At 34.7% G+C, this 27634-nt stretch overlaps 3 protein-coding genes and 1 pseudogene across 4 annotated transcripts; all 4 read right to left on the bottom strand.

Annotated features, from left to right (window-relative positions):
- Window positions 1–1467: 1467 nt before the first annotated feature.
- On the bottom strand, window positions 1468–9301 carry LOC146937044 (uncharacterized). The gene is made up of 2 exons (XM_085749321.1): window positions 9196–9301; window positions 1468–2465 (listed from the first exon to the last, which is right to left on the bottom strand). Exons 1-2 carry the CDS (start codon window positions 9299–9301, stop codon window positions 1468–1470), a joined length of 1104 nt encoding a protein of 367 aa, XP_085605447.1.
- A 338-nt stretch (window positions 9302–9639) lies between these two features.
- LOC146937043 (F-box/FBD/LRR-repeat protein At1g78750-like) lies at window positions 9640–12684 on the bottom strand. The gene is made up of 3 exons (XM_085751540.1): window positions 11768–12684; window positions 11225–11510; window positions 9640–9985 (listed from the first exon to the last, which is right to left on the bottom strand). Exons 1-2 carry the CDS (start codon window positions 12659–12661, stop codon window positions 11235–11237), a joined length of 1170 nt encoding a protein of 389 aa, XP_085607666.1. The 5' UTR covers window positions 12662–12684; the 3' UTR covers window positions 9640–9985; window positions 11225–11234.
- Window positions 12685–20934: 8250 nt separating this feature from the next.
- Window positions 20935–22267, bottom strand: LOC146937042 (F-box/kelch-repeat protein At3g23880-like). The gene has a single exon (XM_085757763.1). The coding sequence runs from the start codon at window positions 22265–22267 to the stop codon at window positions 21128–21130; it is 1140 nt and encodes a 379-aa protein (XP_085613889.1). The 3' UTR covers window positions 20935–21127.
- A 2479-nt stretch (window positions 22268–24746) lies between these two features.
- LOC146937041 (F-box/LRR-repeat protein 13-like) lies at window positions 24747–27634 on the bottom strand (annotated as a pseudogene). The gene is made up of 3 exons (XR_015030838.1): window positions 26701–27634; window positions 26160–26442; window positions 24747–24954 (listed from the first exon to the last, which is right to left on the bottom strand). The product of XR_015030838.1 is annotated as an F-box/LRR-repeat protein 13-like (transcript).

Raw genomic sequence — 27634 nt, 5'->3', positions numbered from 1 at the left:
AGAAACAAAGAGAAGGTGTAACCTCAGCAACCTTAGTTTCTTGGATAGCCAAAAAATCAAGATTATTAAGCCTCACTAATTCACGGATTTTGTTCTTCTTCACTCTACCACCAAGCCCTCTAACATTAAAAGTTGAAATAATCATTAAAACAAACTAGTTCCCTCTTTACTAACCTTGAGTTTGACCGCCTTATCTTCCATATATACCAGCCTATCGATGATCCTCCGTTCCTGCATAGAATGGGATACCCCCGCCACCGTTTGAGTAACCAGTTCTTTTTTTGCTGCTAAGACTTTTCTGAGCCGCCCTCTACAAGCTTCATTCTCTGACTGCGCCTCTCCCACATCATCATTGTTGTTATGAAACATAAGCCCAATACCAGAATGTTGAGATTGGTTACAATTCAAAGATTTCGTTTTATTTCCACCAGCAACCGGCAGCAATCCTTCGACATCACTCCAACCTTCCTCCCTAATATCTGAGAAAGACACAGCTCTCCTATGGGTCGAGCAAACAGGATACCTTTCTTTACCGGACTTTGTAGTACTTAACAAATATTCCTCAAGCACCGGTCCCGATTGCTTCTTGGCCAAAGACAAGGATTTTTTCTTGTTCCTATTTCTATGTCTCACTTTCATAATTTTCTTATTATCCCCTCTCAAGATTTCACCTGAATCTTCATAATCCGATAAGTCAGACTCCTCCGAGAGAAAACGAATATGTTGATTCACCGGACCACTCACCTTTCTATGTAAATTAGCCGGCACCGCTGAAATACCATGATGCCTTTGATCTGCCTGAAAAGTTTCTGCCATTGCCACACTTGAATTAGACTGAGAGCTGATTGATGAAGGCAAAACGAGTTGTTGCTTAAGAGCACCCTCCCTATCAAAACCGCCACTGCGATTCAACTCAGTCAAATGGGCCTTTAAAACAGCAGGCCTGCTCTCCATTTCCTGAACAAGGATCCGGCCCAAAACATCCTTATTTAATTCGGTAAAACCTACAGGAGCTCCTTGCGCGTGTGCCTCCAACATCACATGTTCCACCGTTTCATGTGTGAAAGTTACAGGCTCAAGAATATTTTTATTACCTGTATGCGCGTCAACCAACCCAGCAACCCGTACAAGACAATCACCTATAATACATTTTTCTATTTCCTCTCTCCTCTTATCCATACAAATACCCAAAAGTGCCACGTGACTATCAATTATTGGATCAATTTGAGAATACACTCCTTTTGCTGAAATTAATGGCCGACATTCTTCCCACACTACAGCCTAACCAACATTCTTTTCTTTTGACCCATACTCCTTTCTTCCCACTAACTCTCCAAAAGTATTCCCTGTCTGACCTGCTGCAAGATCACCATGTGGGTCCTCTTCGTCTCCACTGCCAACGGGTATCTCCCCAAACGCGTCCCCCTCACGTGAGCTGACTGAAGATGCCGCTTTTCCCCCAACTGCTCACCTATCAGGTTGCGAACACCTACCACCACCTTCCTCCACCACCCACAACTTGAAATCAGCACCCATAACCTTGATACTAATGACCTCATCAATGAAACCTCTCCTCAATGTAGACACATGAACCCTTGCAACATCAAGCCTTTTCCTTTCAATGGTGTCTTCATCAAAATCTAAGAAAACACCAAACAGAGATCCAATCTCCTTGAACAGAGCTTCATCCCATACATGTAGTGGGATCCCATGAATCTCAATCCACGCCACTCTACTTTCAGCAATCAAAAGAGGGTTCCATATCTTAACATTTTTAAAAATCGAGTCCCACCATTGCTTATGATTGTTCCGGACCGCTTCAATGTCACCCATGCCCTCGATGTGCAGTAGCATCATCTTCTCCCCCATCACTGTTGCTTTTACTCGATGGAGGCCCTCCATAACCAGAGCTTGTTGTAGTGCCTTCTGATCTATGTTCTCAAACAATTCCGCGACAAAACACCACTTCAAGTAGTCCAGCATGTCTTGCGATGGGAGTATATCCAAACTAGGGAGCTCTCTGTTAAGCGCTGGAAAATGGCCCTTTCCCCAAGGGAAAGTTGGTTGAGTTGACCTTGCTGGGAAACGAGAACCACCTCCGTACCCCTCCACCTCTGTACCTCGCGTCTCCTCAATCACTTTCTGTTCTCCCCTTCTAAAACGCGCCCTATTAACCTTCATCCGACAATCTCGAAACCAAACATCCTCCAAACGAGCTTCAAGATCTTCCACAGCTTCCACATTCTTGAACTTCACGAACCCAAACTTTCTCCCCCATTTGTCAAGTTTCTGAGGGATAAAAACCTCTTCCACTTGCCCAAAACGCGAAAACAGTTTCTTGAGGTCGAAATTAGTTGCATTGCCCGGAAACTTTGTGAAGAAGAAGGAGACAGTATTACTATCCAGATACGCGAAGTTCTCGCGCCTCCCTGTTGCCGCCTGGTTAGAGGTTGCCGTAGCCTTACCTACAGGAATCTCGCTCACTTTTGTCCCATTGGTCCCATTCCCCCCAGAGCTTCTCTCTCTAGAACCTCACTCATTCTCTCTTTTATTTTTTATAGTCCCTGCTAAACCAAATTTTGTATAATTATCATCAAGCTCTTAACTTTTTTAACATTTTTTATGAGACAAGTTTAGAACACTACGAAAGGTTCATTTACTAAAATTTAGAATTTTTAAACACGAAATGAATTTAACATAACTTTTTTTAAACGAAAAAAGTTCAAGATAAAATAAACATAAATATGGACATAGAAATCAAATTTTGAGATAATTTTTTATGGGTGTAGCTTTAACAATGTTCTTAACACGTCTACAAGAAATTGTTCAAAGGCATAAGAGTTTAAACATAATTAAACAAATTTGGATTTAGCAGAGACTAAAATTGAGTGCATAATTTTTTTATAGGGATTAAAAAAATTATTAAAATTAAGTAAGGACTAAACTTTGAAGGTCCCAATTTTATACGGACTAAAAACATATTTGACCAAAACAAACCTAACCAACTAACGGTATCAAATAAAACAATTTTGATCGTTGTATATGACCAAATTGGACTAAGGACAAAGTACGAACTGAAATTTCGGCGATTGAAATCTTTAGTATAAGTCAATCCGATAAAGTATCCATTTAGAAACATAATAATGGAAAGACATTCCTCCTATGACAAAAAATGAATCAATCGACTAACGATATGAAATATAATCACTCAGAGCGTTGAATATGAACTAATTGAACCAATAACGGAGTTGAAACTCAAATTTTGTCAATTAGAATCTTTGGTATAGGTATAAGTAAATCCGACGAGCAATCCCTTCAAAATCCTAGTCAACTTGGAAGAACATTACTCTGACGATCGAAAACGACCTAACCGACTAACAATATCAAACAAAACGATTCTGACTGTTGGATATGGCCTAATTAAACTAAGAATGAAGTAGGAATTGGAATTTCGATAATCAAAATATTCGTAGTGAGTCAATCTGGCAAACTATCCATTTAGAAACCTAGTCAACATGAAAGGCGTTCCTCTAACGACTAAAACAGACCCAACCGACTAACTGTATCAAATAAAACAATTCCAACTGTTGGAAATGACCTAATTAGACTAGTAAAGAAGTAGGAACTGAAATTTCCACTAATGAAATCTTCATTATAAGTCAATACAACAAATTATTCCTCCAGAAACCTAGTCAATATGTAAGGACGTTCCTCCGAGGACCAAAATAGACCCAAGTGACTAAATATATCAAATAAAACAATTATGACCGTTGGATATGACTTAATTGAACCAATAACGTAGTAGGCATTGGTATTTCGACGATTAGAATGTTCGTAATAAGTCAATCTAGCAAACTATCTATTTAGAAACCTAGTCAACTTCGAAAGACGTTCCTCCGACGATCAAAACGGGCCCAACCAATTAACGATATCAAATAAAACAATTTTGACAGTTGGATATGACCTAATTGAACTAATAACTAAGTAGGAACTGAAACTTCGACGATCAAAATGTTCTGTATAAGTCAATCCGATAAACTATTCATTTAAAATTTTCGATATAAATTTTTAATATCACATATATAATTGCAAACATTTAATGATAATATAATGTATTATTAAATCAAACTTTTATTGTTTTTTATTTTTTTAACAATTCTTTATACTACTGAATTAATATAGAGACCCATCCTAAAACGAGTGTTAATTATGCATTAATTTTTTACAATTTACACCACGTTTTAGAATTAAATACGTTTAAATTCTATTACTGCCAATATGAATGCTTAGCACAGTTGGTTTAAAACCATAACGTACTGAAAAGCTTTTTTTAAAGCAAAATCACATCATGCAGTAACTCTTTGATTTTTTTGTTCGTGGAATAAATTGTTCGTGGAATAAATAGATTATTTCTATAATTTATTTCATATTCGATGATAATTATCAAATACAGGCAATAAAGAGACTTAATCTAAAGGGTGAGTGCTTTGGACACAAAAACTGAGATATTTTCATGAAAAAACAACAGATCTGTATTTTGTATTAACATAATTTTTTTATTGGAGAAGAGAGATTTTTTTTTTTGAAACATAATTGGGATAAAATTTTGTTTTTTGGACGGATAAAATTTTGTTGGGAAAGCTTCTGGGTAATTTTGGTTAATGTTGGAAGTGGATTAGATTTTGGTGACAGCTGTATCTTCTAATTGTGATTTTAGTGTTGAGATGGAGTTGAACTCATTTAAACCATAGATCTAATCCAAAGGTAAAATTTGCTACCTCGCCAACGAAGTGCCTTACCATTACCTTATGTTAGCAGCCACCTTATTATATTAATTAAAGGTTGTAACTTATTGTAAAAAAAAAAAATAAAAAAATCAACTTTAACTTACAAATGCAAGTAAAAAAGCTCAAACCACCGTGAGAGATATACTTTGGCCTCTCATGCTAGCCTCCGCCTAAAGGGAATGATATAAAAGTATTTTGAAGCTGGGTTTAACACTCAAACTATGGTTAATTAGAAGGTAGAAATCTTTAGTTTGAGCTCGATTTAAGGCATGTAGAAAGAGATGTATCAATAGCCTCATTAAAATTTTGTCTCGATCAAAGCCATCATCAAATATCACAAGTAAGCTTATGTACATGATCTAGTACAGTTACATGTTGTAAATCAATAGTATATATATAAAGTAAGGTTTTTTATGTCACGTGTCACTTCCATATTCATTCTCAATATTTTTATTATTTTTCTATTTTTTAAAACTAATATTTTATTTTACATAAATATTTCAACAAAGTTTTGATCTTATCCATTTAGTATTTTATTTAAATTTTTATTGAATTTCTAATATTTTATGTAGCAGAAATATCTCAACAAACTACGTATAACACTTTCAACAAAGTTTACATATATGATTTTATTTTATGAGTAAAAGGCTCCAATTGGTTTGTTTTTTTTGTTTTTCTAGGAAAAGAAACTTCAATTATTTACTATGTAATCTTTTAGCACTGTATTATTCAATTAGTTTTTCTTTTTGAGGAAAAAAAAATGCTTCAATTAGTTTTTATGTTATGTTTTAGGAGCATATTCTAATGCAAATGCTAACTATAAATAAACGAATTTTGGTTAATCACATATTCACATATTTTGAGCACAAACGGAAACCCCAAACCTTCTTTTTATCTAACCTTTTTCCTTATTCAGGTTTGCCAAACACCAATTCTATTATTTCCCTTAGATATACTTATATATATATATATATATATATATATATATATATATATATATATATATATATATATATATATATATATATATATATATATATAAACACACACACACATATATTACTTTCTAATGCTACTTTTTGATATAACATGTTTTCATTTTTTATTTTTTTATTTTTGAAGACAACTTTTCAAAGTTCTTAAACAGTTCTACTGATGTTTACACACACACACACACACTTACAACACCTTGATTCAATTTTGATTCCCAACTAACCAAATCATGAATTTCATCATTCTGTTTTTTATTTTTCTTTACCAAAAATTATAATCCATCTGATCTCAAATGTAAGAAACTTTTCACCTTTTAGATTCATTCAATAAATGTAAAAAATTATACATCATTTATTGAATGAACTCAAATGGCACACTTAATCTGAGACGGAACGATAAATTTTCTAAATACAAATTAAAATTTGATCCAATAAATCCAGTGCTCATACCTTTGCATTTGATGACTTCACCAGCTGTACTCGACATGACTTAAGGAAATCAACAGATGAAGATTGCAAGAAACAATTGAGAATTGTTTAGAAAGTACGGTACTGTATTGTATTGTATCGTTGATCAAACAAATTGTGTGTCCTTGTTGTTGGTGGTGTTTCTTTATTTATAGTGTGACAAAAACAAACCAATGATATTCAAAATCTACTACTCCTATAGAGAGAGAAAACCATTTGTTGTTTTGTGCAAAACATACTGCCACGCTAGCGTTGCCGGTTTTTAAGCATCCCTTAATTATAAGGACATTGTATTTTCTTTGTAAGAATCTTAATCACGGGACATAGATTAAGTGGTTAAGTGGTTTTGATAAAACTAATGACCTTCCATGAAACGAGACGAGCCACGACTGGAAGCAGGACCACTACTACAGGTGCTACGCAAGGGGAACAGGATAAGCTCCGCAAGGGGGCCCCGCATGTCACTGAGTAAGCAAGATATAGGTGTCGTGGGAACGGGGTAAGCTCCGCAAGGGGGGCCCGCACGATACTGAGGGAGTCTGTTGTACCTTAGATAGGTTTCATCGGTTATGTATGGGATTGTGCTCGGGATTACTCCACCCCGGGACACACCGTAAAATGAACTCAGATAGTGATTGTTTGTTCAACGCTAACCTAATGAATGAACGAATATGACTATGTATGATTATGATATGATGCTAGATATGTATTGGTTATGTAATAGAGCCTTGATGTGGATCGTCGAGAACTAGTATGATAGCATGAATCCCTAAGTATGTCAAGATATGATATGTTGTTAGACATATACAGGTTTATGCAAATAGAGCAAGCTATGAATGTTATACCAATGACGATCCAAGGTTTTCCAAATCATCCGGTTTAGGACCGTGTCATGAATATGTATTGTTTAAGCCTCGATGCTTTTAGCGTAGCTTGGCATAGCGGTATTAGATTTCCTTTAACCGCCATGACACGTATGAAGTAAGCAAGACCTATGACAAGCTAAGTTGAACCTACGACGGATCTAGTATGCACGACCGTCTAGGCAAGCATGACCACACACGTATAATCAACCGTCAGGTTGTATTGTAGACACATGGTGACCGTAGGTTTCCCCCGAGGTTACCTATAGCCTATGTCTCATCCCAATCCTTATTTGTTTCAGATAAACAGGATGGTATTGCAAGCTTGTACCCGGATGAATATTTCAGCAAGTGCTCGTTCGTAACTGCTGCATGATGTCATGGACTTCAAGGATATATTCTTTATGTATGGACGAGTTGTATTATATTGTTGTTTGTACAAAAGTGATTGTTGTATATAATATTCATTCGAAGATTTATTGTTGTAAATTTTAATGTATCCAATATTAAGTTAATGCACATGCTAAACTTTTTAGATACTTTTAGTATGGGCGTTACATTAAATTTATCTTAGCTGTGAATATTCTACGAGCTAGAAGTTAAATGAAACTAGTTGTGCGTGTGATTCAAGATGCACACATGTGCAATAAATATTTATTTACTCATGCTTTGACCCGACCGGTTCGCTAAAACCCGCGGTTCGCCGGTTTTGAACGGTTTTGACCGGTTTGTAACGGTTCACACCGGTTCTATTATTTAACCGATCTGATAACCAGAGCGGACCAGTTAATGCACCGATTCACAGTTCAACCAGTTCGACCGGCCGGTCCGATCCGATTTTTAAAACTATATTTATAATTATGAAATTTTAGTCAATATTTTTATTATTATTTTTATATATAGAGAGTGTTTCAATAATTTTAGTCATTTTACTATTATTTCTATTGTTTTAGTTTTACTTTCTTTTTGTTTCTTTTCACGATAGTAATTTTTTTTAACAGGTGAAAAAAGAATATATCACTCAAAAAACAAGATACCTCCTTATCACAAGGGGTAATGTGGTAATTGCTCTTCTCCTATCCAAAATTGCTCACTCCCAATTAAACTGACCAAAATACACCAATATGAGTTAACTCACTTTCGGAACACCAAAGTACGTTGGTAATGCCATGCAATTTTTGGTCACGTTACATAACACAATTACATAGCATCTAAGTTTATAAATCTTGATTCATCATGATATATTCACCAACCAAAAGGCCAGTTCATGAGGAAAAGTTTCTGAATTTCCTTAATGACCGTCAAAAGAGTCAAACAAAGATGTAAATGAAAAAGTGTTGTAGAACTGACTGAACTAATTAGTTTTGTGTAAGATGCAGTATTTAAATCTTTGTTCGTCATCATGTCAACTCACTTCATGCCATAAAAATTGCATGGTTTTTTACCAACGTGAGTTGGAACGTGATTTAATTCATGTTGGACATGAGTTAAGTCACGTAGGTTATACACAAACGTGATTTAAGTCACGTTGGTGGTATTTCAGTCCATTGTTGTCAAAATCCTGATTTAAAACCTAAAATCCAGGATTTTGTGACTTTCTTCACCTTCAACGACTTAAATCCATAGTAGAATCTTAAAATAGACAAAATCCATCGATTTTGATTGCAATTTTACAATTTCTTATAAACTTATTCATTTATGACTATATACCATTTATAACATATATTTAGTATTAAATTTTTTGGGTAAAATCCATCGATTTAGATTGCGATTTTACAATTTCCTATATCTATTCTACAAAAGTCCTTGAGTAAAATCCATCGATTTTGATTGCGATTTTACGAGTCTCGATTTTGCTATTCCCTTTCGACATGAAGTAAAGTCCCGATTTTGAGAACCTTGTTTTGGTCAGTTTAGTTGAAATTGAGTAATTTCAAATGGGAGAAGAGCAATTTTAATCACAAGGTGTGGCAGAAAGAATATTCAAAGTAAAGGCTGCTCTAACTGCCATAGTAAAACTTTAAAATGATTTTCATAAGCATTTGTTAAAATGATTTTCAACTCCCTTTCTTGTGTTTTTCTCACCTTGAGTCTGTAACGTTAAAATGCTTCCTTTAACGCCATCGCCATGGAGCTCTTGTAAGGTTGAAGCGTGGTGAATCAACATGATGAGGGTTAAAGATGTAAGCATTTCTTAATCAGACATGTAAACATTTGTTTTCGTCATAGACTATTTTGACTAACGGAAGGCACAATCAATGACTACTTTGTAATCTCGCTACATTAATGGACAATTGTGGATACTGGTTATAGATTTAGGGATAAAATTTATTTGCATTATAATGACAACATTTCAATATCATAACAACATTATAGTGGATAGACAAGAGCTCTTTGACGGTAAGTTACTAAAGACATGGTGAGTTTCTTATATGATTTTTTTCATTTTGACGTGAAATATACATAGACAGATCAATTATGCATACAAGATGTGAGAAGATAACACTGGAATATTTGGTTTCCTAAGAGTTGAGCATACAGAGCAGCAGAGACTCTAGTAATATCAATTTGTAATTTGTTGCGTATGATAAAATCATTGTTGTGTTAAGACAAAACAAAAAATAGCCATGTTGGATCTAAATTCAGTTTGAACCTATCCAAATTCCAAAATATTAAATATCTTAATGACTCCAGTAGTCCATGTCTTAACCTTGAAAAGAAGTTTAAAGTTTTGCGCTCTATGCAAAATCAGACACACAAAAGGCACGAAAGAATAAAACAGCAAAAAAATATCTACGAACAAGCACAGCAGAAATCTTGGGAGAAAACAAAAAGTAGAACGCCAATCATCACTTCACCAGCCAGCATACCTTCCCTGCTCAATTCAAATAGAACGGAAATTTTAATGAGGGCAATTATAAGAAGGCATTGGTTGTAATATATATTTGAAAAATGTAATCACATACGATTGATTTTGTTGTACAAATCTCTTATCATGTGATTCAGGGTGCACGTGTGTTCAATGAGCTAGAAGATTTTTCATATGTTAAGAACTAACATTTATCTCAAAGCTGTGAAGCATTTACGAGCTATAAGTTTATTCAAACTCGTGTTACATGTAATTATAAGTTTATTCAAACTCGTGTTACATGTAATTTAAAACGCACACATGAGCATGCATGCTCTCGCGCGCGCGCACACACTTTCACGCAAAATCAATTCCAAAGATATTAGTTATTATTTCTATCTTTATTGACATCTAAGAACAATTTCTATGTTCCTTTCCTCTCATCGACCTTCATTGACCTCAGAAATATGGTCAAGTGCTTGACCATGTGTGACAGTACGACTTATGCTAAGAACCTTCTCTCTAACAAAGTACAAATCTAGCTCACAATAAACAGAGGGTGTAAAACACATTACAAAAAAATATGTAAAGAAAGGAATATGTAACTGAGTTAGCAGAGACTGCACCAAACCAGTGTAACAGCGACGAATGGGTTTGCAACAAGTCATGTCAGCCTTCTCTAGTAAATCAGCAACATATTAAGTTTGAGTCAATTATGTTCTCCTATCAGACCCCTAGATCAATGTGATCAATTTGTTTTGAAGAATCATTTCCTTTCAGATTGATCTTTTTCCTAATCTTTTCTAGCACTGTGATTCAAGTTTTAAATCTACAAACTAGCCAGAAGTTAATTTAAACTAGTTGTACATCTGATTCATGATGCACACAAGATTGCATACACTGTACAGACACACGTTTTCATTAATTATCTTTATTCCTTTCTTCTTTAACATCGATGAATTACCTCTTTCTACCTGTCTTCTTAATAATAACCTTCCTTGATCTCAAAAAAATTACAATTCCAGAATCCAGACCAACCATCATTAACTTTCTTTCTTTCAAAACAAGCAATCCAATACTTTCTATAGTATCTACATAATTTGAGACTGGATATAACATAAGTACAAGTGCACATGTACAGTTGTGTTTTTCTAATCAAAGGGCTTGAATTAATCCACGATAATAAGTTATAACAGTAGACCAATGAAAACAGAAACAAGGAAGAGAAAAACCAAAGTAATAAATTATGTGCAATGCACATTTTACCTTTTGCAATCTAATCGATGATATCAACTTTTGCTGAAGGTGAGTTTTGAAGCAAAAAATCAAGTATTCCCTCAGGTATGGATGAAGATGATTTCGACCCTAGTTTAAATGCTTCATGTAACTTGGAAGCTTCTTCTTGTGACATTGCTGGAACCTGCGCTATGTTGGCATCTATCAACCTCTTGGATAATCCAGGTGGAATTCCTTTCATTTTTACTTTCAGTGACTTCAAGTTACGTAAGTAAGGGAAGTCAACCATTAATAGATCAGGAACTAAGTAGAGAACCTAAACCAACGAAGGAACTAAGTCAACCATCAGGTCGTATATTTTTAGAAAATTTAGAGAAAAAAAATAGTTAAAAAGCAGGAATCTTGAGAAGAAAGCAAGAATAAAGTCTTAAAACATGAAAAGTTAAAACGAGAATGAATGAATTTTGAGAATATAAGCTGCTGAAACAGAGAGCTAGCCAGAATAATTGACATTTCGAAGCACATTTAACTAATATGTTGTAGCATACTCACAGACACTTTATTGAAGTATACCTGAAGAGTAGTTGAACTGATTGTGAATGATTTGATATCAACAAGCTCTTGCAACCAGCTGAGAAAAACTAAAAGATTTGCGTGCTTCCAATCTAAATCAGTGTAAATCCAAGGTACCTTTGGATAAATGTCTAGATGTTTTACTGAACAAAGATGCCACCCAGCGAGTTTCTGATAAGGAATACCGATAAAAACAAAAGAGTGAAGACTTGTAGTAGATAGCTTGATTTTGCGGTAGTTCCTAGGTACAACACGAGGTGTTATTATTGTCAAATTAACAAGTGTGACACTTGATATGTGTAGGTTTTCCGCATCAAGAGCAATACAACGGTCAATGATCAAACTATTCAACATCTTAAATTCTGAAAAAGGCTCAGCACAACCATTATCCCCAACATGAAAGGCAAAGTTCCTTAGAGATAAGCTCGTTAACGCTGGCAAATTCATAGAACTTGGAAATAATGTTGTCTCATTACAATTCTTATTGCCAACAAAAAGGTCAAGAGATGTTAACGTCTGACATGAAAAGAAGCAGGAATTAAATTGTTCAATATCACATGTAACAGAGATTTGTAACTGTTGGACATTGTGCGAAACTGCATATTTTAAAATCCTTTTGAGTATGTGAGGCTCCACGAAGCCTAAGCGTCGAAAATCAAGGGTCTGCAATGCTGTTGAGGCACTGCGTTTAGACAAAATTGAAGACACAAATTTGGTGAAGCCCTTGTGTGAATGAGAACTTAACCGAAGAGCGGGAACATGCTTCCAGAGATTCTTCCATCTTGAGGACAGTATACAAGTTCTAACTGCATCTTCGGATTCCAAAAAAGACAGAATGTGAAGTAAAACGCAATCGGAGAACTCACTAAGCTTGTCTTTGTTTTCACTCTTCATTGTCGACCATAAAAATTCTACAGATAAACCATAAAAACCTAACGAACCATACCAAAAAAATACCTAAAAAAAATGCACCTGACCTAATTTAACAGAAAAATGAAATTCAATTGAGAAAATAGAAATACCTTTGGCGAGGTGTTGTTTGTGAATGAGACAAAAACCCTTCTTCTACATTCGCCTCTTATAACACACTTTCTATGGTAGTGAGTCGGTACGATCCCTAATTTTATGTTTGTTTTCAAAGTCACGGTAAAACCTTGCAAATTCTACTCTTTACCCAAACCGTTTCGCTCATTCCCAAAGTAATTGTCCAAATTGCCCCTGCGTGAGTTAACATGCGCTGCGTGAGCTAATTCACGTTGGGTACTATTTTCGTTCAAAACCCAGCAGGCAACCACACAGCTCTATTTTTTCTTTCCCTCCACCTCCAAAAACCCAAAAAGTGTGAATTTTTGGGTCAAAATCTTCATTCCGAATCATTGCAAATCCTCATGAATAATGTTTGATGAATTGCTCATGAATAATGTTTTTTTGGTTTTCCCTTTTTAATAAGGAGTATTGATTTTCCTTTCAATAAGGTGCAATTCATTCGCCCACCTCTATTAATATCAGGTAAAAATGCCCAAAACCTGTTTGATGAATTGCTCATGAATAATGTTTTTTTGGTTTTCCCTTTTTAATAAGGAGTACTGATTGAAAGGAGTATTGTTTTTCCCTTTCAATAAGGAGTTTTTGTGTTTATCGGAGACAATGAGTTGCATAGCTTGGAATTAGCGTGGTTTAAATTTTCGTAGTTTTAAGGATAGTTTTAAGGATTGTATTAGTTTTAAGGATAATTTTCGTAGTTTAAATTTTTTGCATATTAGGCGTGAAGCCAACCAAGATTCTCATTATTTAGCTAATTATGCTCTTAAGAATTTAGATTGCATATGGGTCGAAGAAACTCCGCCTTGTATTTCTGCAGTCTTGGCATTTGATTTATTGCAATTCGTTAATGAAATTGTCTTCAACGTTAAAAAAAAAAAAGGGATTACAAGTGATTGTTCTGTCACTACGTTGCCATTCTCACCATTGGATCCACCATTTAAGGGTTTGGATTATTACAGAAAAATATACATGAGTATTCTGAATGATTTTCCGAAAGGTAAATATGTGTTTTCCGGGAAAAATTCAGAAATGTTTTATAGTTTGAATATTAGGTGGGGTGAACTCAAGTTGAATTGGGAAAATTAATTTTTGTAAATTTGTAGGGGTGAAAGTACATGTGTTGGGGTATAGGGTAAAATTTCCTACACCATTCCATAGAGAGCTTTCTTCCGAGTTCAATTAAATTCTACTAGTTAACGCGGGTTTAAAAGCCCGTTTGTTTTAGGTTTTTTTAAATTAGATTTTTATAGTGTAATATTTTTTTACTACAATTTTTTTAACAAAGAAATTTTTAAGAAAAGTTTCAAATGAAAAATTTGTTTGAATAATTTATCTTAAAATGCAATTATAAGTATTTCATCGTTTTGTTATAATTTTTTTTTGGATACCAAAATTTTGAAAAATCTCTAAAAAAAAGATATTTTAAATAGATTTTCATAAAAATCATTTTTGAAAGATGTCGCTTTGAAAAAATATGTGATTTTTACTATGTAAAATCTCTAACAATGAATATTTAAGCTAATGAATGTCAAAATGTCATGTTTAACTTATTTTAAATGAGTTTAAAATAATTTCTACTATTTTTGAGTAAATTTCTAAAATATTCATTTTTAGAAATACAAAGAAAACTCAAGTTTTTTTTTAAATCTAAAACAAACGGCCCTGTGTGGATACTGAGTTTTTTCCTAAAAAAAAAGGTGGATTCTGAGTTTTGAAAAAAGTAAAAATAAAACCTAAAACTTTGATTAATATTTTATTTAATAATAATCGCCCATTCTACTCTCTTTCTTTCTTTCTACGAAAACAAAACATGTTTTGATTCCAACCCAAACCCTCAAAACCCATTCCCTTTGCTTCTACCTTCAATCCATCCATCAAAACCGGTTAGTTTTCCACTTCGTCGCTAACGAAAGAGATTTCTACTTGCTGCTCGAGCTGCCATGGTTAATGTTAGTAGTTTAGGTAGTAGTTATAGTTTAGAGTGTAGTTGGATAGTTGAAATATAGTAGTAAGTAGAGTGAGGACTTGGAGCAAGAATATATCGTATTGCTCTCCAAATTAGATTGATTGGATTGATTACAAATGAGCACATGTTTGCCTATTTATAGGCGTGAATGTCATGTTCTAGATAGTTCTTTCTAGACTCTTCATGACATTTTAATTACTACATGCGTAGTATTAATTAATTCTAAAACATAGTAAACTATTTTAGAGAAATCTAGGCATGTACATCATTCTTTAACATTCTATAGGTTACTAATGCATTCTAGAAAATGCTAGAAATATGCATCACATTTTAATTCGGTAACTCCAAGCATAGTTCGTAGTAGCTCAAATCTTGATCTTGGTAAAGCCTTTGTGAATATGTATGCAATTTGGTCTTCTGTAGTGCAATACTCGAGCTGGATCTGTTTAGTCGCTTCAGCTTCTCTGATAAAGTGATATTTGATTGGTATGTGTTTTGTTCTACTGTGATGCACAGGATTCTTTGTGATTGCGATTTGTTATCACAGTAGATTATGGAAGACTCATCTTGTATTTCACCCATTTCTTCAAGTATTCTTCGAAGCCATATAGCTTGACTTGTAGCTTCAGCTGCTGCAATGTACTTAGCCTCTACTGTGGATTGTGCAACTGTAGCTTGCTTTTTTGACGCCCATGAGAAAAATCATGATCCTAATGAGAAGGCATAACCTGACGTGCTCTTCATGTCATCTACTGATCTTGCCCAATCACTGTCAGTGTAGCCAAGCAACTTTGAGTAGCTCTTGGGTTTATACCATATGCCATACTCCTTTGTGCCTTGCAAGTATCTTAGAACTCTTTTACCAACTCCAAAGTGAATTTGACTTGGTTTCTGCATGAACCTTGATAGGAGACATGTAGCGAACATGATGTCTGGTCTCGTGGTAGTAAGATATAGTAGACTCCCGATCAGACTTCTATTGAGTGATGCATCAGCTTCTAGGGATCCATCATCCTTTTGTAGCTTTTCATTTGTTACTAGTGGAGTAGCGACTGGCTTGCAATCATTCATCTTGAACTTCTTCAATAGTCCTTCAGTGTATTTCTTTTGGCAGATAAATATACCTTCTTCTTGTTGGTTTACCTCTATGCCGAGGAAGTAATTCATTAAGCCAAGGTCAGTCATCTCAAATGTGTTCATCATGTCTTTGAATCCAGCTATCATCTTCATATTGTTTCCAGTGAAGATAAGATCATCAACATATAAGGAGACAATGAGAGTATCATGCTGAATCCTTTTGCTCCTCCTGAATCCTCAATCCATAAAGTACTGATCAATTCTACTATACCATGCTCGAGGGGCTTGCTTTAGGCCATATAAAGCTTTTCTTAGTCTCAAAACTTTGCCTTCATTTCCTTTGACTACAAATCCTTGTGGCTGCTCCACATAAATCTCTTCCTTAAGTACACCATTTAGAAAAGCTGATTTCACATCTAGTTGGTATATATGCTCCACCGTTTTTGTGCAGCAGGAGCTATTAAGGCTCTAATAGTGTCTAGGCGATCAACCGGGGCAAATGTCTCATTATAGTCGACTCTAGGTTGTTGCGAGTAACCTTTTACGTCTAGTCTAGCCTTGTGTTTCTGTATTGAGCCATCGGGATTAAGCTTTGTCTTATAAACCCATTTAACTCCAATTATGTCTTTTCCATGTGGACAATCAACAAGCTCCCAAGTATTATTCTTCTCGATCATTTTAATCTCATCTTGCATTGCCTTGACCCATACTTCTTGTTTTGACGCCACATCATAGTTTTCAGGCTCAAGCATGGCCAAGTTTCAAGTTTCATATATATCCACCAATGATTTTACTCTTGTTGGAGTAGATTCTGGTGAAGAAGTTTCCTATTAAGGAGGTGAAGGTGGCGTACCTGGTTCTTCAGTTGTTCCTATTATGTCTTCTATGTTTGATTGTGGTATTGGAATGGTGATGTTGCTTCTCTCAACTTGTTCTTCATTCCAATTCCAGCTAGCATTTTCATCAACATTGACATCTCGGCTGACAATGAGCTTCTTTGTTTGTAAGTTATAGACTCTATAACCTTTTGATTGTGTGCTATATCCCAAGAATATTCCACGTATGCTCTTGTCTTCTAACTTATGTCTCTTTTGAGCAGGAACATGTATGTAGCAGATAGATCCAAAAACTCTTAGATGCTTAGCTGATGGTTTATTGCCACACCAAGCCTCAATTGGAGTTTTGTCATTGACTGCCTTGGTTGGGCATCTGTTGAGTATGTAGACAGCAGTGTAAACTGCTTCAGCCCAAAATGTATTAGGCAATCCTTTATCTTTTATCATCGGTCGAGCCACCTCCATGACTGTGCGATTCTTCCTCTCCGACACACCATTTTATTGAGGAGAATATGCGACTGTTAGTTGTCGCTCGATTCCTTCATCTTCACAGAACTTATCAAACTCATGGCAATTGTACTCTTTGCCACGATCACTTCTGAGAACTTTAATACATTTTCCACTTTGTTTTTCGACAAAGGTCTTAAACTTTTTGAATATTCCAAAAACTTCTTATTTTTCTTTCATAAAGTTGACCCAAGTCATTCTAGAAAAATCATCAATGAAGAGGATGAAATACCTGTTGTTGTGGAGTGAGGGTGTCCTCATTGGTCCACACACATCTGTGTGTATCAACTCCAACAACTCCTCAACTCTCCAAGTTTCTCATGTTGGAAATATCAATCGATGTTGCTTTCCAAGAAGACATCCTTCACAAGCTTCATTATTTTACTTCAAGTGTGGGAGATCTCTCATCATATTCTTCTGATATAACATCTTCAATGCTTGAGTGTTGAAGTGACCAAATCTTCGATGCCATAGCCATGAATCATCAACTTGAACTTTGAAGGCAATGTTAGTAGTATATTTGAAGCTTATTGGAAAGCTTCTATTTCTTTTTTCCATTTTTATTTTGGCTATCTCTTGCCTTTTGTGATTGTTGTCATATATTGAGCACGTGTCTCCTTCAAAGTATATAGTATATCCTCTCTCTAACATTTGACCAATACTCAGAAGATTTCCTTTAAGATTGGGAACTAGCAAGACGTCTTTGATAAACCTCGTACCTTTCTTAGTCTCCACAATCGCAGTGCCTTTGCCTTTAGATTCCACAACTGAGTCGTTTCCCAGTCGAACCTTTACTTTGACAGAGTCATCAATATCCTTGAAGATGCTCTCATCTTTGGCCATGCGATTTCTGCAACCACTATCCAAGTACCAATTTCTACTCAATTCGTCATTGGAATCTTGTGTGGCATAAAAAAGATGTTGGTCATAGTCACGTTGGCCCTTCTCACACTCATGCTCTTCAACGAAGTTTGCTTAATGCATATTTTTGCTGTAGCAGTCCTTCTCCACATGTCCGAATTTCTTACAGTATCCACATTGTGGTTTTCCGCGCCATCGACAATATTTCTCGGCATGATTGGTCCTCTTGCACATGCCACATGGAGGATAATCATCTTGATTTTTCTTTGAGAAATTTCTAGAAAAATCTTTGTTTCTAGAATTTTCTCCACTTTTCTTGTTTCCTCCAAATTCTTTATTTTGAGACCGTAATTTAAGCTTTGATTGAAAGGCATTTTCAACTGTATCATCATCATGCCTACTCAATCTTTGCTCATAAGCTTCTAGTGAGCCTATTAATTCTGTCACTGACAAAGTAGACAAATCTTTGGTTTGCTCAATCGTAGTAACAATTGCATCATACTTACGAGGAATAGAAATTAGAATTTTCTCAACAATTCTTTTGTCTAGAATACTATCCCCGTAAGTTTTCATTTGACTCACTAGTTCTTTTATCTTGGTATAATATTCTTTTACGGTCTCAGACTCTTTCATTATTAATAACTCAAACTCACGTCTTAGAGTCTGAAGTTTAATGGCACGTACCTTGTCACTTCCTTCAAACTCCTCCTTTAGTGTACCCCAAGCATCTTTGGCACTTGTAGCTCCCATTCTTGTGTCACTTAAAATCATTGAAAGTAGAAAAGAGACAAATATCTTCCATACCCGATGGAATGGTGGACTTTTTGCTTCAACACTCACCATCGGCAAGTGCTCACATCATATGTTGATTAAGGTAAAATGTGCATTCTTAAAGAGAGATTTTTTGGTTGAATAATTTTGTTTTGAGATCATTCTCTATATCTTTTGTCAAAATAAAAACATAATAACAATCCTTCTCTATTTATGTTTCCCACGATGTCTGAGGTTATAACTTACTTTCAGTTGACAAATTACAAAACCATACGTAGAGAAACAAGCTTACGTTTGCAGCAGGTTATTGAGATAAAGTGGATATAAAAACGATAACGCTGTATTCGGAGTGGGAATATGATAGCTTGGTTCATCTTCTTATTGGCAAATTAAAACTTCAGACTAGATTGTTTTGCTGCTCATGAAAGACGCAAATGATAAGTTAGTTGTTATTGCTATGAGCAATTTCTATATGGGAAGTGGAATGATTTTACATAATTAACTAATACTATCAGTTACTCACTAAAACACTCTACTATCCAAAATGGGAATCTAGAGTTTTTACTTTCAACAGTAACTGAAAATGGAATTTGGCTGCTGTAATGTGTATTCACTAACTTTTTTGATCTGAATACTGCAGTAAGGATTCTAAATGGAGATGGCTAAAGAGGCATGTAGAACAACAAAAGGCTTGTATGATCTTGTGTGTGAGCAATCTCTTGTGATGAAGTCTTTTATACATGATCGAAAAGGATTTGAAGCATTAACTCCTACAGTTTCTTTATTGCTGCCATGGAACTAGTTCCATTCACAAAGTTTTGCATTAGTTTCATAAATTTGTTGTAAATTTTGACTTAACAGATAACAGAATTTGTTGTAAATTTTGACATAACAGATAACAGAGGCTTATTTCATAAATTAAGCCATCCAGAAACATGTAGACAGATGTTTCGTAACGTGTGATATATAGCATCACATTACTATTCTCACCAGCCTTTTTATAATTCTTTTGCAACTGTGGACAATACTAATCAACAACATCAGTTACAAAAGAAAACACCAAATAGTGTGTACATATCTAAGAAGCTAGAAAACATAAGTTCAGACCATGATACAAAACATATAGCAAACAAGAAACTTATGATACCATTGGTTGTAATATATATTGGAAAAATGTAATCAGATAAGATTCATTTTCTGCACAAATCTCTTCACATGTGATTCAAGATGCACATGTGTTCAACGAGCTAGAAGCTTTTTTAATTGGTAAGAACCAGAGTTTATCTCAAATCTGGGAAGCGAATCTCCTATGAACTAAATGCCTAAATGCAAATTCAAACATGTGATTCGAGTTTCACAATCAAACTTTTTTGTCAAGTTTAGAGCTTAAATTTATCTCGGCTGTGAATATTCTACAAGTGGTTTTATTTTACCAATGGGCTAATGATGAATAATCTGTACTGATAGAACAGAAAAGTAAGCAAGTCTAATTCAAAAATAAGTACATTGAACAGAAAAGTGAGTACTTTAAGTACATTTTAGGGAGTATGCATTTGAAAGACGAAAAGCCACACATAATATTGGCCTAAGAACTTCTTTGATCTTTCATTCTTTACAAAACTTCCATTTCTAATTTGCTTTATTATGTCTTTAAATTTATACTAATTTGTTTTATTATAGCTTTAAATTTATAAATATGCGGAAGTAAAATATTTCTGAACTCAATTAAAGTAGGAGGTAACAATGAAAATGGGTTGCTCAAAAAAAAAAACAATGAAAATGGGAAAAATGCAACTTGCTCTAATTAAAGTCTAAGTGATGTTGTAATTCTTTGCAAACACATTGTTAGTTGTAACCACTGACCACTGTATATCACACTAAACATGCATGATCATGTTTTGTTTAATTCATAATGTATTTTGCAAGATTTGAGCCAAACATTATTAAATTTGTGCAGCACATAGCAGAAATTTCAAAGAACATGCTAGTGACTTGGCAAACATCAAAATCCTAATCATGATCTTCCAAATTGCAACTAGTAACCATCTAACACAATGCCTGATTGTGAATTATATAAAATGTAATGCAAGATGAGGGACCAAATAACTTTAATAAACAAATAATACAAATGAAAATAACACCAATTTCTCAAGCTTCACATTTATGACCATTATTTAACAATAATCCATGAAATCACTAGTAGTTTTAGAATAAAAACTAAATAAAAAACATAAACATAAATTAACATATATGTTATGGTCAAATTCATGCTAAGTGACATAGCACTGCATCCAATTATTAAAAACTAGGTGATATCAAACTCTCCACACAGACTTCATGTGCGATATCTCTGTTTTGAAATATAGGAAATCTAAACGTACCATTCTTGGAATCATAAATAACCAAATTCCAATCCCAATCTCCTACAAACTCCAGCAACACTTGGTCATCCTCAAAGATATACACAGCCTTGGTCAAGATACAAGAGTTTATAGGATATGGAATGTTAGAAACAGTGAACAATTTAGTCCATGACTCTTGAATTCCATATTCCTTCATGACCCAGATATCAATGCCAGCAATTATGCACAAACAATCTCTTAACACACTCAAGGAGAAGTTGCACGCATCTACCCCATCAGGAGGCAAAACCTTTTCATAAGATTCCTTCCGCAAATCAATAGAAACAATGCAACGTGGACTTTGCAGGCTTAAATCAGTAGAGGCCAACCAATTAATCCTGCCACTCGCAAATTTTCCAGACCTCTCAACAGGCATAACACCAAAGGGAAACTCCTGAATGCTTTTCCAAAAATCGGTACCCAATGTATGAACCTTCACGTCAGTGTATTGTAAAACAACAACCACCTTGTAATTATCCGTAACAGAATCATAGCCAAAGCTAACAGCGAGGTTAGTAATCCCCCCTAACTTTTGAAAATGTGGTAATTCCTTGAATTTCTTAATGGAAGGGTTCCACAATAGAATTGACCACATTAGAATTGAATGATTATGGTAAGCAATACAGAGGATACCGTTGCAAGAGCCAATAATATAAGGTTTATAAAATTTGTTGAAAGGATATATGAGCTCGGTGACGTCGGTGGTTTCACACCCAGTGAAAAAAGAGTGGAGTGGGTAAGACGTGTGAATGTAGTTGCATGAGAACGTACAGTAACTTATTCTGTGTATGTGGTGGAGGGTTGACAAGCAAAGATGCTTGTTGGCGAATTTGCTATCAGAGATAAAAGAATTCCACAACTTACTGACACATCGAAGTTGAAGGCGGGTACGTAGTCTGCATAGAATTTCTAGAATGAGGTCGAGAGGAAGAATGGGCAGTGGCAGCGGATCTTGAAGTGAATCACCGGAAGAGAATGAAGGTGGTGGTGATGTTAGGGTTAGCTTCTTGTTGACGGGGACAGATATTTCCTCCATCGATCGATCAGTAAACAATTATAAGTTCGTAAACAGTTATAAACCAACTGTGAGGAATGAGAGAAACACTTTTGCAAGATTGATTCTACTTCAAAGTTTATAAAACAGTGGTTAAGTTCATAAGTCGGTGAAACAAAAGAGGAGAATCAAATTATTTTATTTTTAGGGTTTAATTTGAGCGGTGTGATTAAAACAAAATTAAATACAAATAACAGGAGTGCAGGCATGTGTGTAAAGTATGGCCCGATAGCCTGGCCCAATAAACATATAATTTATGAGTTTTTCTTAAATTTTAAATGTATAATTTTTAATTAACATTTATAATTATGAAATTTTTAGTCATTATTTTTTTAATTTTTATATATAGAGAGTGGTTCAATAGTCATGTGGGCATTTGTGACCTATTGGTCCAACAAGTTATTCAATACTAGATCGATCATTGGTCAGAGGTTTAAAACACAACATATATTCTCTCTTTGCTTACTGCAAAATGAGTTCTAAAACATATTCAACCTTAGGATCAACATAGGAATAATCTGAATTTAAGGTCTAGAAAGGAAAACATTTTTTAGGTCTCAAGCTTTTACCACCAAATCAATAAACTGAATCAATCCAATAGAAAAACCACAAACCAAACCAACCCAAACAAAATAAAACCGCAATATGTTTGGATGTATTGGATCATTTTTTTACTCAACCGCATGGTTTGGTTTGGTTTGCGGTTTTCATTTTACCAACCCAACCGGAGCAAACCAAACTGCAACATAATAAAAACACTAATTAAAATCTATGTCACCTATATCAATACTCATATAAACTCAATGAAAACTTTTATAAAATGACATATTTTTTCTCTTGTTAAGTTTATTCTCTGCTTTTTATTTTAAAAATGTATTTATGGGCTACCTAAACTTTTAGAGAATGATAAAATATTAGTATTTTACATTTCTTACAAAATAGAATTAATTTTTGTCCACGTTTTTAATTTGGCTTATGTTGTTTGCCGAAAATATGTTGTGTTTTACCTTTTTAACTCGATTTTATTGTTAGAAACAAAAAAACTAATTGTCTCGAAAAAACCGCACCAACCGATCCAACCCAAACCACATTGGTTTGGTTCGGATTGTATTTTAAAAGTCAACCGAACCAAACCAAACCGCATGCTTTTTTATCTTGCGGTTCAGATGACTTTTAGTCTCAAAACCGAACCAAATCGCACCGCAAACACCCATAAATCAACCCTTAAAGTTACATTTTACTATTATTACTATTATTTTAGTTTTACTTTCTTTTTGTTTCTTTTCACGATAGTAATTTTTTTAACATGTCAAAATAGAATATATTATTCAAAAAACAATATACCTACCTATCATAAGGGGAAATTGCTCTTCTCCTATAAAAAATTGTTCACTCCCAACTGAACTGACTAAAATACACTCAATGTGAGTTAACTCACGTTCGATGTATCCAATGTGACTTAAGTGACGTTGGTGTATAACCTACGTGATTTAACTCACGTCCAACGTGAGTTAAGTCACCTTCCGAACAGCAAAGTGAGTTAACTCACATCGGTAACACTATGCAATTTTTGGTCACGTTACATAGCACATTTACATAGCATCTAAATTTATAAATCTTGATTCATCTTGACTCATATTGGCAAAGTGGCAAAAAGAATATTTAAAGTAAATCCCGGTCCAACTGCCATAGTAAAACCTTTAAAATGATTTTCTGAAGTGTTTGTTAAAATGATTTTCAACTCTCTTTCTTGTGTTTTTCTCACCTTCAGTTTGCAACGTTAAAATGCTTCCTTTAACGCCATCACCATGGAGCTCTTGTAAGGTTGAAGCGTGGTGAATCAACGCGTTGAGGGTTAAAACGTATAGTAGGCATGAAAGATGTAAGCATTTCTTAATCGGACATATAAGCATTTGTTTTTGTCATAGACTATTTTGACAAACGGAAGGCACAATCAATGACTACTTTGTAATCTCGCTACATTAATGGACAATTGTGGATACTGGTTATAGATTTAGGGATACAAGTTACAACGTCATTGCTCTTGTCGGAAATTACTATTTATCCAAAAGAATGAGACTTACAAGTTACAACGCTGACTCTTGTCGGACTTTTGTTCATAATTTTTTGGAAGGCATAAAATGTATATATTCTGGCAGATGTAATGTAATGAGCATTTAAACCTGACTTTTTTATTCATGTACTGACCATTAAATATCATTTTAACTCTTGAAAGCGTTATTTGCATTATAATGACAACAATATTCAATATCATAACAACATCATAGTGGATAGACAAGAGCTAATTGGTTTATATGATTTATTCATATTGATGTGAAATATACATACATAGACAGATCAATTATGCATACAAGATGCAAGAAGATTACACTGAAATATTTAGTTTCCTGAGAGTAGACATCAATTAGGACCAAAAATAACATGAGCAGAGTCACATAAACCAGAAAAATCAATTTATAATTTGTTCCATATAATAAAATCGTTGTTGTGTTAAGACAAAATATTAAAATCTCAATGACTCCAGTAGTCTATGCCCTCTATTCAATATCAGACACACAAAAGACTAAAACCGCAAAAAAGAACCGCAGAAATCTAGGGAGAAAACAAAACGAACGCCAATCATCATTTCACCAGCCAGCATTCCTTCCCTACACAAGTCAAAATGAATGAAAATTTTAATGAGGTCCATTATAAGAAGACATTGGTTGTAATATAAATTATAAAAAGGTAATCACGTAAGATTTAATTAGTACACAAATCTCTTATCATGTGATTCAGGATGCACGTATGTTCAATGAGCTAGAAGATTTTTCATATGTTAAGAGCTAATGTTTATCTCAAAGCTGTGAAGCATTTACAAATATAAGCTAATTTAAACTCGTGTTACATGTGATTCAAGATGCACACATGAGCATGGATACACACACTTTCATGAAAAATCAATTCTGTGCAAAATCACTTTCATGCAAAATCAATTCGTGTTACAGGATGCTCTCTCTCTCTCTCTCTCTCTCTCTCTCTCTCTCTCTCTCTCTCTCTCTCTCTCTCTCTCTCTCTCTCTCTCTCTCTCTCTCTCTCTCGCGCGCGCACACGCTTTCATGCCAGATCAATTCCAAAGATATTAGTTATTATTCCTCTCCTTTTGGATATCTAAGAACAATTTCTATGTTCATTTTCTCTCATCGACCTTCATTGACCTCAGAAATATGGTAATCTGGTTGAGCATGTGTGACAGTATGAACCATGCTAAGAACCTCCTCTCTAACAAAGTAGAAATCTAGTTCCGATGCTTGCATGACAGAAATATAACTAAGTGCCACTGCACTTTGCTTCTCACAATAAACAGAGGTTGTAAAAACACATATTAAAAAAAATGTGTAGAGAAAGGAATATGTAACTGAGTTAGCAGAGACTGCACCAAACCAGTGTAACAGCGATGAATGGGTTTCAACATGTCATGACAGCCTTCTCTAGTAAATCAGCAACATATTAAGTTTGAGTCAAGATCATGTTCTCGTATCAGAGGGAAATTAGGTTGTAAACACTCCAGGGTGAATATTTTGTTTTGAGGAATCATTTCCCTTCAGATTGATCTTTTTCCTAATCTTTTGTTGCACTCCATTTGATTCAAGTTTCACAATCAAGCTTTTTTTGACAAGTTAGGAGCTAAAGTTTATCTCAGCTAGGAATATTCTACAAACTAGAAGTATCCACATAAGTTGAGACTGGATATAATAGTACAAGTGTACATGTACAGTTGTGTTTTTCTAATCAAAGGGCTTGAATTAATCAGAAAACAGAAACAAGGAAGAGAAAAACCAAAGTAATAAATTATGTGCAATGCACATTTTACCTTTTGCAATCTAATCGATGATATCAACTTTTGCTGAAGGTGAGTTTTGAAGCAAAAAGTCAAGTATTCCCTCAGGTATGGATGAAGATGATTTCGACCCTAGCTTAAATGCTTCGTGTAACTTGGAAACTTCTTGTGACCTTGCAGGAAGCTGCGCTATGTTGGCATCTATCAACTTCTTGGATAATCCAGGTGGAATTCCTTTCATTTTTACTTTAAGTGACTTCAAGTTACATAAGTAAGGGAAGTCAACCTTTAATAGATCTGGAACTAAGTAGAGAACCTAAACCAACGAAGGAACTAAGTCAACCTTCAGGTCGTATATTTTTAGAAAATTTAGAGAAAAAAAATTAGTTAAAAAGCAGGAATCCTAAGAAGAAAGCAAAAATAAAGTCTTAAAACATGAAAAGTTAAAACCAGAATGAATGAATTTTGAGAATATAAGCTGCTGAAACAGAAAGCTAGCCAGAATAATTGACATTTTGAAGCACATTTAACGAATATAATGTAGCATAGTAACATACACGTTATTAAAGTATACCTGAAGAGTAGTTGAACTGATTGTGAATGATTTGATATCAACAATCTCTTGCAACCAGCTGAGAAAAACTAAAAGATTTGCATGCTTCCAATCTAAATCTGTGCAATTGTAGGGTACATTTGCATCAATGTTTAGATGTTTAACTGAACAAAGATGGCTCCCGACAAGTTTCTGATGAGGAATACCGTTAAAAACAAAAGAACTAAGACTTGTAGTAGATAGCTCGATTTTGCGGTAGTTCCTAGGTACAACACGAGGTGTTATTATTGTTAAATTATCAAGTGTGACACTTGATATGCGTAGGTTTTCCGCATCAAGAGCAATACAACGGCTAATGATCAAACTATTCAACTTCTTAAATTCTGAAAAAGGCTCAGCACAACCATTATCCCCAACACGAAAGGCAAAGTTCTTTAGAGTTAAGCTCGTTAATGCTGGCAAGTGTAGAGAATTTGGAAATAATGCTGTTTGATTAAAATTCATATGGCCAACAAAAAGGTTAAGAGATGTTAAAGTGTGACATGAAAAGAAGCAGGAAGTAAAATGTTCAATATCACATGTAACAGAGATTTGTAACTGTTGGACATTGTGCGAACCTGCATATTTCACAATCCTTTTGAGTAGGTGAGGCTCCACGCGTCCTCCGCGTTGAAAATAAAGGGTGTGCAATGCAGTTGAGGCATCGCGTTTAGACAAAATTGAAGACACGAATTTGGTGAAGCCCTTGAGAGAGATTGGTCCCTCCACACAAGGAGTGTGAATAAGAATCTAATCTAAGGGCGGGAACATGCTTCCAGAGATTCTTCCATCTCGTAGACAATATGCAAGTTTGAACAGCATCTTCGGTGTCCAAAAAAGACAGAATGTGAAGTAAAACGCAATCAGGCAACTCACTGAGCTTGTCTTTGTTTTCCTGTCGTCTTTGTCTCTTCAT

This window comes from Medicago sativa, chromosome 3 (assembly GCF_051527215.1).
Source record: "Medicago sativa cultivar Bolivia chromosome 3, Bolivia_mono, whole genome shotgun sequence".
In the NCBI taxonomy this organism is placed as follows: Eukaryota; Viridiplantae; Streptophyta; class Magnoliopsida; order Fabales; family Fabaceae; genus Medicago; species Medicago sativa.
The sequence above is the reverse complement of the archived record's forward strand: the minus strand, read 5'-3'. Positions and strand labels throughout refer to the sequence as shown.